Genomic DNA, 11,812 nt, shown 5'->3' with positions numbered 1-11,812 from the left:
CTGTTTAGCAATGGAAACTTCTATGCATATCCGAAAGGTCAAAGATTTTCGAGAATATATCTTGAAATATTTGTAAAATATACATGAATATATATGTATTTATGTATGCATGTATGTGTGTATTTATGTATGTATGTATGTATAGTTATAAATGAATATGTATACATACATATTATATATAGGTACGTATACGGATGTATGTATACGTATGCATATGTTTATGTATGTATATTTACGATACATAGGTATGTATGTATACGCATGTATGTTTTCATTTATCTACATAGATATTCACAGATAAAAAGAGAATACTTGTTTACAGGGTATCTCTTTGTCGCACACTCGAGTCCAGAGTGCACTTACTCATTTATTACACGTTTGTCAAAAAAAAAAAAAAAAAAAAAAAAAAAAAAAAAAAAATAAAGAAAGAAAATAAAATCATGTTGTTGTGGTTTGTGATTCACACCGTTTGACATCTAAGACTACGAGTACATTTCATTAGCAGTAATCTAAAACTAGATAAATAAATATATGTATGTATATATAAATTGTGTATGTATATGTAAATTCGCTGTGGCAGGCGCGTCTACTTGAGCGGCTCTTGATTTGTAATTTCATTCTCAGCCTCATTGGGAGCGAGGCCATTCGCTGGCGATTCTGTGGAATGCGTCACCTGTCCAAGCTCCACATCGGCGTCTGCCACAGCGTCGCGCTCCGTGCTCTCAGTGGGCGTGGCTAGGGTCGTGGGCTTGCCGGGATCAGCGCCTGCTGAGGGCTTCCTGTTGCCGACCGTGCTGAGCAGCGAGTCAATCAGATCCCCGAAGCGATTGACGATGCTCAGGCCGACGCGCTTGGCTGTCTCCTCCAGGCGCTTGGCCTCCGTTTCCAGGTCCTCGATCCAGGGCTTGGCCTTCTCCAGCGTGCACTGCACATTGTGCAGAAACTGATTCACCTCGCTGGGCTTGGGCGTCACCTCGGCGGACTCCGACGACTTGACACTCGCCTGCCCATCCGATCCGCAGATAATGGGCGCGGCCTGCAGCTGCCCGAAGCAGATCGCCAGCAGGAAAATCAGCAGCATCCGCGTCTGAGTCATCATTCCAATTGCACCAAAGTTTTCTTTATAGTCGGAAATAATTGCTCTGGCGTCTGGCGTCTAAATTGTGGCGTCTGGTGTCTGAATTGTGGTGTCTGGCGTGTGGCGTGTGCAGCAACTGAGACCAAAAACCTGACTGAAACTTGTTTGCAGCCAGCGGCAGCAATGGGCTGCCCAAGCTTGGCTTTCAGCTGCAGATGGGTTACAGATCGTTCGACGGCAAGCTTTTTAAGAAAGTCGTCAAGCCAGTAAGACGCCAGACAAAGCCAACGAGAACTTTCAAATCGGGTGCAATCGACCAGCAAATACGCTGCTCCAGGAATGTTCGAGCAAAGCGAAGATTGGCCGCAAGAGCTGAGGAAGGCAGCCAACCCAAAGCATATACCGAATATTAATTATAAGATCTTCAGTCCATACTTGGGCCAGAAACCAATATACTCTGCTTGCTGCGAGCCAGTGCACGCAAAGGGAAGTCTGGACTGGGACTGCAAGCAAATACACTCGAGACTCTCAAATTGTTCTTTAGATAGACTTGCCGACCTCATTTACGATCGACGGGAATGACAAATGGGTCTTAAAACAAGCCAGCCAAGCCAAGCAGCTGGTCATGTCAATTGAAGAATATGCTGATGGAGTACCTAATTGGATAAACACATATCGTGTCTAGCGATAATACGCATAATCAACTCTTTGATTATACTCAATTGTTTAGCTGTAAATGGCTAAAGTGTGGCGGACGCACCAACTACTTTTATTCCCTTAATCCGATAATCGAAATGCAATTTTGATTACAATATTGGCACGCATGCCTACGACTCGACTAGCGAATACTCTGCCGCATCAGAGATGGCGATGGAAGTAGACCTAAAGGCCGTCTCTCTGTGTTATGATATGATACCCATACAGTGAAATAAAAACAATTAGCTCTTTATGTTGCAAAGCGCTTGCTTTTATTTTTACTTAGAAAACAAAACAAAAAATAAAAAAATAATAAACACACAAAAAAAAAAATAAGAAGAAGCATCGACTTCGAGCGGCTGAATCACTTCCTTAACTTGCTGCAGTTGCCCAAGGCGTCCAGGATGTGTCCGTGTCCGCACTGCTGCTCGCCCTTGAGCAGGTCTGGATTGATGATCTCGACGTTGGCCAGGAAGCCGCGATCTTTGCTCATGTCCTCGGCCGAATCCTTGGACAGCTTGTCACGGAAGTCGGCGATGCGATCGCTGATGTCGCTGCCCAGATCCTTGGCGCGCTCGCCCAGCTTCTTGGCGCCCTCCTTGATGTCGGAGCCCAGATCCTTGGCCCTCTCGCCCAGCTTCTTGGCGCCCTTCTTGATCTGGCAGCCGACGCTCTTGAAGAAGTCGCGCACCTCATGCTCCGAGCTGCTGCTGCTGCCCGTCATCTCCGAGAACTTGTCCCCGATCTCGGACAGCACGGCGGGCACCTTCTCCTCGCAGTCCAGCAGATCGGCCTGGCTGTGGGAGAGCCCCAGCAGGAGCACCGTCAGCACACCAATTACAAATAACTGTCGCATGTCGATTTATTTAATTTGAAGAATAATCGCTATAATCCCGTTGTCGTTAAGTTCCTGAGGCGCCCGTTTCCACACTGAACCCGACAATTGACTGCGCTTGACTGGCTGCGAGCGAGGACTGTCCACGCGTTTTATCTACTGCCTCGGTAGTGGCAGCCGAGGCACAGTAATAACACTATAAATAAAGGCCACAGCAACAACAACAACAACCGCAGCAACAACAATGGCGATCGTATAACAAGTCAGCCCCGTATTTGTGAAAAATTGTCGCCATTTGTTTGTTAGTCTGTTTGATTGTTGCCCAGATGCCTTCGCCTTTCCGCTTAATTCAATTTATTGGCTGACGCCAAGTCGCAGTCGCAGTCGCAGTCGCAGTCAGAGTCGCTTGTTCGCTTTTCTTAATTCATGAGTGCAAATTCAATTACAGACTCTACAGCAACATCAACCTAATAACAATCAAGAGCGCTTCCCGCTTGCCCGATGACTTCCAGCTGCAGCAGCATCCAAATATGCCTACCTGATCTCAAGCGTCCAAATATGCCGTCATATATGTACTATAGATTACCTTATCTAAGCTCTCCAAATCTGAACAAAACAAAAAAACAGAAACTGTGCACAGCTATGCCAAATCTATTCGCAGCTTCGCCTTTTGTTCGCATCCGTGTCTGAACTCTGATAAGGCAGCGCCTCAGGCCTGTAGATCATCATATAGAGCGTATCTAGCCTCTTCATATCTCTTGGCACACTCACTCACCGTTTGTTTATGTTCGACGGACTGGGATAATCATCAAATATATCTTCCTACGCTCTGCTGACGCATGCACTTGAGTCCAGTTATGATTTTGTTTATACTAGGCAAGCATGATCAGAGCTACGCACGAACGTTCCATTTGTCACATTCCAGTTTTCAATGCGCTCAACTAGACGCACTTCTCGCCAAACCAACAATAGACTGCGAGTGCTCTAATCGGCACTGCACGATTGGATGATACCCTAATCCTGCTCCCTATTATCACTCCACGCACACACAAAAGTACGTATCTAGGAAACTACGCAGTTTGCGCAGCGGCTGCGTTGCTTCTGTATACAGTGAACTACAGCTAAGTTGGTTATTATGAATCCTAACATAATTTGATTCATATTTTTATACCCGGAACCCATTGAAAATGGGAAATCAGGGTATAATGGTTTTGTGAAAAAGTATGTAACGGGCAGAAGGAGGCGTGGCAGACCCCACAAAGTATATATATTCTTGATCAGCGCAACGAGCTGAGTCGATATAGCCCCGTCCGTCTGTCCGTCCGTCCGTCTCTCCGTATGAGTGCATCGATCTCAGAAGTTATAAGAGCTAGAGAGCTGAAATTTGGCTTGCATACTCGTGTGTACCATACGCAGTACGAGTTTGCTTTATTTTTTCGATAAATCACCAAATAACTTTTTTATCGAGAATAATCGAAAAATTGACATTGTTTTTTTAGATTAATTTGAACACTTTTAGACCTGGACTCTTCGAATTTGCGTTGTATATAAAGTTAATCGATATAAAGATTTTGTAATTTACAGATTTTGGATACCACGCCCCCTTTTAACTCAATTCGTAAAAAACGCATTTCAAGTACTAGAGATATGTGCTTTAGAATGTACACACATTTTTACTATATGATTACGTTCTGAAACGTTCATTAAGATCGTATGTCTACAAAAGAAATTATTCAACAAATAAATTCTCATTATATTGCCCACACTGCAGCGTAGCCTTATGCGTGTATGTATCTGTGCATAAAAGAAGTGCAGAATGATTAGAATATCAGCTTGGAGGGTTCAGGGTATCTCCTAGTCGAGCAGTCTCAACTGGAGCCTTCTTACTTGTTAGGATCATATGTAGTACGTATGCACCAAAGCCCCAGATTCTATTTATATTTATTTATACGTATATGTGAACGTGAACGCCTGGTTCATCAAATGTCATTTTTGTTTACTCACTGTATTTACATTTATTTATTTCTTTACATATATGAACACCTGTTTATTAATTTTCAAAATTCTTGTTTACTCGCTGTCAAAATGGGAGAACAAAAAAAAAAAAAAAAAAAAAAAAAACAAATTAAAGAATATTTCCTTTATTTGTTCTTTATTCTCCATACTGAGTGTCAGTGTCTGAGCACTTTGAGTTCCCTCTCTTTTCAATATTGTGATTCTGCTTATCACCCTTACAGCCCACGAGTTAAGCGTACCCTGATTTGTGTATATTAAGGTTTCAAGGACGGAAAGTTCTGGGCCATCTTATAACCGATCGCTTGAGGTGTTGAAAAGCAATTGTAAATTGGCAATATTTTATTATTGTATGCATTATTAATTCATCTGAATTTATGATAATGTGCAATCCGACAGTTAGATACAAAAATGCACAAATACAAAGACATTGACGAAATTAATGCTGAGCTTATTATATTTATAATTAGGAACAAGAGGTTATCAAGAGGAAGGACCCTATGTGGTCATATCGTTGCCGCCAATGCTGCCGCTGGGATTCGAGAACTCGTCGGCGTCCACATCGATGTCAGCATCCGGGTCATCAACAACATCCTCGTTGTCCTCCTCGTCGTCCCCCTCTAAGACGTACGCGTCCTCCGGCTCTTCGTCGGGCGTCTTCTCGATCTCCGTTGAGAGCGTTTCCAACAATGGCAGGTCGGTGGTGGTGGTGGTGGTGGTGGTGGTGGTAGTGCTGGTGGTGGGCTTGCCGGTGGTAGTTGTGGTTGTTGATGCTGGTGATCTGTCGCCGCGCCAACTGTTGCTTGGCTCACGGTGGAACCTGATGCCTGTCGTGAAAAGAAATGAAAAGGTCAAAAGGCTTCACGGCCAATAGTTGCTCCGGTGACCCACTCACACTGGGGCAACGTGGGCTCAAAGTCACATCGTATGCGCTGTTCCATTTCGATGTCGTCCAACCACTTGATCTTTTTGGGCGGCGGCGTTGGGCGGCGCACGACGTAAATCTCGCGCACCTCGTACACCTCCAGATCCGGATTCACCGCAGACGGGCGATGACGAACGTAGCGCTTATACTTGATAGGATTGGGGGGTATATCGGCCGGATATGCCGCCGACTCTAGCAACAGGCTAAAGCCGCAGAGCAGCATTAGACTAAAGAAAGTCGACAGTTTTGCCATTGCTGCAGTATGTGAAGCACTGACTTAAGAACCGCCGGTCGTCGACTTGAATCGACTTGGTTTCCTTATCAAATGAGATGTTGCCCACAACAGGGTCCGATAACCTATTGACTCAACGCCGAATTAACAGGCAATGCATACTTTTGGGCTGACGTTTTAATATACATATGTATTTCCAATAATTACAGCAGGTAATTAATTCGACTTGGTGCGATTTGTTGTTTTCTGTTTTCTCGTGGCTTAAACATGTCAAATAATTCGAGGCAAGTGAATACGAAACACTCCAACTAGACTCAGGCATAGTTCAAGCTGTCGTGTCCGGAATTAAAGGAAAATTTTGAATTACCAACAAGATTACAAAACTGGAACCCAACGAAATGGGATATCTGTCTATACAAAAGTGTACAGGGCGTATCAGACTATTAAGTACTTGTAGCATTGTCTGAATGTACCAAATATCCAAATCACCAAAAAAAACGTGCAGCAACATCTATTTTCCTCTCTTTCTATGTATCTCTCTCTATCTCTTTCTGCCCTGTCTCTGTCCCACTCTCTCTCTCTCTCTCTCTCTCTCTCTCTCTCTGTATCTCTCTCTCTCTCTCTCTGTATCTCTCTCTCTCTCTCTGTATCTCTCTTTCTCTCTCTCTTCCCTATATCTATCTTTTTCTGTATATCTCACTCTGGCTCTCTCTCTCCTTCTCTATTTATCCCTTTCCAATTATTCCTCTCTCTCTCTCTCTTTCTCTCTCTATCTCCTTCTCTCTGTATCTCTCTCTCTCTCTCTCTCTCTCTTTCTCTCTCTGTATCTCTCTCTATCTCCTTCTCTCTGTATCTCTCTCTCTCTCTCTCTTCCCTATATCTATCTTTTTCTGTATATCTCACTCTGGCTCTCTCCTTCTCTCACTCTGCTTCTCTACCCCTATATCTCCCGTTAACTCTCTCGCTATCACTCCACTACGATTCAATACAAGCCTCAGACCCACGCTATAAGCTATATTATAACATAGGTATATAAAGAAAAATGTCAGGAACTCATTTATCGAATTTTGATGTTTTAGCAATAAATATGTTGAAGTTGCTTTGTCTGAGTCTCGCAGTTCTTAACCATAGATAAAATCAGCTGCTCTATTATACAACATTTTCATTCAGTGTTCAGCGGCTATAACATACAATATGTATTTTCAATCAGTATTCAATTCAAATCAGGGAACTAATAGGTAATATCTTTATATTGAAGCAATTCATTCAGATTTATAAGTTACTTTACTACGTTGAATAACACCAATAGATTTGATAGGCTGACGCAAGGTCTATATATCCTATATACCCTAGCCCGCTTCAAAGACTGCAGGGTATATAGAGATTCATTTTAAGTCAAGCGCATCGTGCTGCATTTGTTTTGCAATAGTTTTATCGCATTGCCCAATGTACCGGAATAGGTACAAGAAATTATCTACTTCCCTCAAATCGCATCACGTTGCACGTCGCTGTCAATAGGCAGCGAGTGGGCAGTTGGCTGTCAAAAGCGCATTGGAAGGGCATGATGGGCTTGCACCAGCAGTTTTCTTCATATGTCTCATGATTGTGCATTTTATCATGGGAATCGAAAAACTGATCAGCTTGGGCATATATAGAATAAAGCCATTCACATATGAGTATATGCTTGATAGGAACCGACTTGGAGGCACCATGAGCACAAGGCGAATATAAGTATTTTTAGGCAAAAGCCAAATCATTATTTATTTTTTTATGCCGTACGACAAGAAATACATTAAGTTTATTGATTATCACTCAATGTTTATTTCGCTAAGCATACTTGATCAGCATTCAAAGTCTTCGGCTTTACAATGTATAGATGCACAGTAAAAAATTTATACCATATTGACAAGTCAAACATTTTCAATTACAGGGTATGACTATTTTTGCAATATATGTATGTATACAATTCACAAATTTTGGAAAATTGAAATGGGTATTCGGATTTTATTTATAAAATATAAATGTTTATATATGTAGATGTATTATATATGTATGTATGTATATATATGTTTATAGTAGCTTAAGTTCACTAACTTATGAATTTAATAATAGTGCATACAACAATCTCATTCATATTTCTGACAGGGTATAAAGAGCTTTTCATTTGTTGTCTTTTTTTTTCATTTTCATTTTCTTTGTAGAAAACAGCTGCCCCAAGAAGCAAGCCATTGGCATTGTGAGAGAGCGTGAAAGAAGCAAAGTCGCAGCGGCATTAAATTAATGTTGCCCCCGGCTCCTGCTCCACCCACTTGGCCACATTTGCGACCATAGCATCGCTGCTCCGGCCACTGCTCGGGGGCAGCGATTCGAGCAGTTGGTGGCTGCTTTCGCTGGCGGGCAGACGCGCTTCACACACGAGCACGAGTGTGTGCCGACCAGCTGATCGCACAGAATCGAGAGAGAGGGCAACACTGAGAGCGGGAAGGCACGACGAGCGAATCGGCCGTGAGAGAGAGCGCCGCGTGCGTTGGAGCGAGACGGACAATTCGCTCTCAGTGCTAAAAATATTTGATTCTTTTTTTTACGCGAATGTGTGTGTGTGTGTGTATGTTTTTTTTCTTGTTACACAAATTGAATAAAACTGTGTTTGAAGGTGCATTCAAATTTGTAGTGCAGTGTGGCTGTTGTTGTTGTTGTTGTCGAAAGTGGCACACCTAAATGTCACGGGAAGGCAAGCAGCAGCAGCAGGTAGCGGCAGTGAATGCCTACTAAAAATATACCCCACATACTAAGAGCGCAGAGATGAAAGCATCCAAGAGCGCGGCGCGTGGGTAGAAGAAAAAAAAAAAAAAAAAAAAAACAACACAAAGCAGAAACGCCTTTCATTTCATGCACACAGACAAAGAGAGGCGGCAGTTAATATATATACAGAAGGCATACATACAACATAGTATAATTGTTAGCATAGCTGAGATAAACAATAAATTGGCAGCCAGCCAGCCGTAGGGCGGCCAGGAAAAGCGCTTACGGCGTACTCTCTGGCTGGCGCGTCGCGCAACGGACAGCAAACAGGTGGAATCGTCAACAAAGGCAGCCAGCTGCCAGCGCTGCCTCAGCCAAGAGCAATGTCAAAGCAGCTGCACCAGCAGCTGCAGCAACAGGAAGAACTGAATACAGACTCCACGTCCGACTACGAGGAGCAGCAGGAGCTGGACCAGCAGGCGGAGCAGGATGCGTATGACCCGCTGTCCAATCTGCTGCGCCTGCAGCTGCGCAAGCCCAGCCACTGGAACTGGGAGCTGAACACCTCGCGCAGCTGCAGCAACATAGCACTGCCCCGCATACTGCTCTACGATCACACGGGCGCCCTGCTGGTGAACGCGGATGGGCACAGCGAGCAGACGTACCGGCCCAGCAGCGCGCAGGACTGCAGGCGCAAGCGGGCCTCGAGCAGCCTCAGCAGGAGCCTGCAGCAGGCGCGACTCGCCGGCAGGCTGAATGGCCTCAGCATTGGCGAGGCGACGGCCAGCAGCGAGACGCACTCGGCCCTCCGCTCGCCCGCGAGGCAGCAGCTGGCCGGCAGCTGCATTGAATTCAGCACCCACGAGCTGCCCGACTGGCAGCCGCATGAGGTGGGCAGCTCGCGACGCTCGAGCTCGCTGCGCGGCGTGCGGCTGGCGGTGGAGGACGAGCGGCAGGCCAAGCCGCAGCGCACACAGGAATCGGCGTACCCCACGCCGCCGTCCACCTCGACGCTGACCACTACGGCGAACTCCTCCTCGTCCGGTCCGCGGGAGAAGCGTCGCTACCGACGCTCGCATAGCTCCGGCCAGCACTCGATACTGGAGCGGTTCAGCATGACGCGCGGGCGGCACTCATCGCCCGAGTATGCCCAGGAGCAGGAGCTGGAGCACAGGCCGCGCTATTACCTCTGCAGCAGCAAGGCGGGCACCCTCGTCATCCAAGAGGACAGCTTCAGTCGCGTGCGGCAGCGCCGGCGCCGGCAACGGCACTCCTCCGCCGACAACGTGCTGTCACCTCATGGCAAGAGCCCCGCGGATAGCGACGTGCAGGTCACGGCGCCCAAGCGTCAACAGTCGCAGCTGCGCTGCCGGCAGGCGCCACCATTAACATCCGACGAGGACGCCGACGCCCTAGGCCAGGGCCAGAGCCACAAGCCATTGGCGAGGCACTCGCGTGGCAGGCGTGGCAAGCGCGCTTGCGGCAAGGATTCGCCGGCGCCAGGTGAGCACTGTTTGGAGCTAGACCTGTCTGTTCTCTGGACAGCTCAACTATTTCCTCTCTCTCTCTTTCTCTCATGTTTCCCAGAGCTCATCACGGTCGATCCAGGCAACTGCATCTATAGAGCGGAGCCCTGCGCGACGCAGCGCTAACTCGCGGACGGGATATGCTCACGTGAGCATCGAGACAACTTACTGTTACTTACATATATAAATATATGGGCCACCTCCTGCTTTGTTTTGGTCTTGAAAGCCAACTCTATGTAAATTAATGCAAATAAAAAGAATAGCACACACAGTGAATGGCAAAGCTGCGTATGATCTACGGGCATATCGAAATACCGTTACGTATACGCCATGTGCACGTTTAGAGATCTGAATGAACAAAGCAAATATCGAGGCAGTTGGATATGGATGGACATGGCCTGGCCTAATGCTATATAAACAGTTTAACTATCAAGATTTAGGCTTACCTGTTACCTGCGATATACTTCGATTCTCAATGCCAACTCATTATCTGAGTTCTAAAATAATAACCTAAGCTTGGGTGTCATTATAATTACTAAGTAAGGTCACAAGTCAAAAAGAGTCTTACATTATAGATATGCCAAGATTTAATGTTCTTATTTATATTATAGTTGACTCAATCTCTCGCAGATAATCTTACACTGCAATGTTCTTAAGCCTATATCCCTAGATAGCAACATTGTTATGATGTTCTATTAGGTTCAGGAGCTGAGATAAATTCCAACTTTCTCAAAATCTAACGTGTCAAAAGGCTTTTACATTATTCAACTGTGTTAAATATCTATATATTTGATATGATGCCAGAAAATTTCTATGCTATGCAGAGAAATCTATGATCAAATGCTCTTCTTCTACAGTCCACAAATCAAAAGAAACTCAACCCATTCGAAGCAGAAACATCTTTCATGTATACCCTCTACATAGATATATATACATATACTACCTAACTAGTATATTAGTATTATTATTACGAAGGAAATACAATTTATACCACTGGGCAACAATATGCGCAAAACAAAGCTTTTTATTAGACATTATAATTTAAGTGACTTTTAAACACATTCTCGAAGTGAAATTCAATGTACGTTTTGCTGTCTGTCTGTCCGTTCATTCGCCCGTTCATATGAACGAAAACCATTTCGTCACCAATGGGGTTAGATACTTTAAATTTGGTGTGTATATTCCCGTGGGTACATTCGTCTATATAGAGAGTGAATATTTCAATATGCTTCTTAATTCGGACAAATATCCGGAAAATATGATATTTTGTTGGTTTTTTTTTTTAATTTTTTTTTTTAATTCATTCAAAAGGTTGATAGTACTAGGTAGTAGGCGTGGCATACAATTAAAAGCTCCAATTAAAGATGTTAGTGAAATCTTATACATGTATGTCACGATCATTGGGGGCGTGGCGCATGTGAAAGACATATCTTATATCCTATGCATTATTGTGAGGTCTGTTAAGGCTATAGAATATTATAAAAGTATATACATATGTACATATCAGGCAATGATTTGACGGTAGAGCGCAACACTTAAGTTACTACAGACTCCTTTCCGATTACTTTACCAAAAGAGATTCCATTGTCGGTGACCGCGAATGGGTATTGTGCAGTCGGTAGCGCTCGCTCGCAACATTCTTACTTGTTTTCCTAATTAATTTCTTAACTCTCAATAAAAACTTATTACAAGTGCAGCAACAAAACGTGCATAAACAGAAAAGCAGCGTTTGTTTTCTCAGCCGTATTGTCCCCCAATTTCAAAT

General features: G+C 44.5%; 4 protein-coding genes across 4 annotated transcripts; 1 reads left to right on the top strand and 3 right to left on the bottom strand.

Moving 5' to 3' along the window:
* Nucleotides 1-420: 420 nt before the first annotated feature.
* LOC6584913 lies at nucleotides 421-1,255 on the bottom strand. Its single transcript, XM_002010517.4, has one exon. It carries the CDS (start codon nucleotides 1,097-1,099, stop codon nucleotides 587-589), a length of 513 nt encoding a protein of 170 aa, XP_002010553.2. The 5' UTR covers nucleotides 1,100-1,255; the 3' UTR covers nucleotides 421-586.
* A 761-nt stretch (nucleotides 1,256-2,016) lies between these two features.
* Nucleotides 2,017-2,760, bottom strand: LOC6584912. Its single transcript, XM_002010516.4, has one exon. The coding sequence runs from the start codon at nucleotides 2,628-2,630 to the stop codon at nucleotides 2,139-2,141; it is 492 nt and encodes a 163-aa protein (XP_002010552.1). The 5' UTR covers nucleotides 2,631-2,760; the 3' UTR covers nucleotides 2,017-2,138.
* A 2,189-nt stretch (nucleotides 2,761-4,949) lies between these two features.
* On the bottom strand, nucleotides 4,950-5,824 carry LOC6584911 (activating signal cointegrator 1 complex subunit 2 homolog). Its single transcript, XM_002010515.4, has 2 exons — nucleotides 5,518-5,824; nucleotides 4,950-5,449 (listed from the first exon to the last, which is right to left on the bottom strand). The coding sequence occupies exons 1-2, from the start codon at nucleotides 5,798-5,800 to the stop codon at nucleotides 5,121-5,123; spliced, it is 612 nt and encodes a 203-aa protein (XP_002010551.1). The 5' UTR covers nucleotides 5,801-5,824; the 3' UTR covers nucleotides 4,950-5,120.
* A 2,305-nt stretch (nucleotides 5,825-8,129) lies between these two features.
* LOC6584910 lies at nucleotides 8,130-10,323 on the top strand. Its single transcript, XM_002010514.4, has 2 exons — nucleotides 8,130-10,024; nucleotides 10,109-10,323. Exons 1-2 carry the CDS (start codon nucleotides 8,905-8,907, stop codon nucleotides 10,171-10,173), a joined length of 1,185 nt encoding a protein of 394 aa, XP_002010550.1. The 5' UTR covers nucleotides 8,130-8,904; the 3' UTR covers nucleotides 10,174-10,323.
* Nucleotides 10,324-11,812: the final 1,489 nt, after the last annotated feature.

Source organism: Drosophila mojavensis, unplaced genomic scaffold (assembly GCF_018153725.1).
Source record: "Drosophila mojavensis isolate 15081-1352.22 unplaced genomic scaffold, ASM1815372v1 contig_136, whole genome shotgun sequence".
Lineage (NCBI taxonomy): Eukaryota > Metazoa > Arthropoda > Insecta > Diptera > Drosophilidae > Drosophila > Drosophila mojavensis.
This window is presented reverse-complemented; position numbering and strand designations above follow the sequence as displayed.

What these genes read in the sequence shown, in the direction of transcription:
- LOC6584913 (XM_002010517.4), bottom strand. Translation starts at nt 1,099, where the DNA reads ATGATGACTCAGACGCGGATGCTGCTGATTTTCCTGCTGGCGATCTGC.
- LOC6584912 (XM_002010516.4), bottom strand. Translation starts at nt 2,630, where the DNA reads ATGCGACAGTTATTTGTAATTGGTGTGCTGACGGTGCTCCTGCTGGGG.
- LOC6584911 (XM_002010515.4), bottom strand. Translation starts at nt 5,800, where the DNA reads ATGGCAAAACTGTCGACTTTCTTTAGTCTAATGCTGCTCTGCGGCTTT. An exon ending in TGAGCCCACGTTGCCCCAGT is followed by an intron (nt 5,450 to 5,517) that starts GTGAGTGGGTCA and finishes TTTTCACGACAG; the next exon opens with GCATCAGGTTCCACCGTGAG.
- LOC6584910 (XM_002010514.4), top strand. Translation starts at nt 8,905, where the DNA reads ATGTCAAAGCAGCTGCACCAGCAGCTGCAGCAACAGGAAGAACTGAAT. An exon ending in CAAGGATTCGCCGGCGCCAG is followed by an intron (nt 10,025 to 10,108) that starts GTGAGCACTGTT and finishes CATGTTTCCCAG; the next exon opens with AGCTCATCACGGTCGATCCA.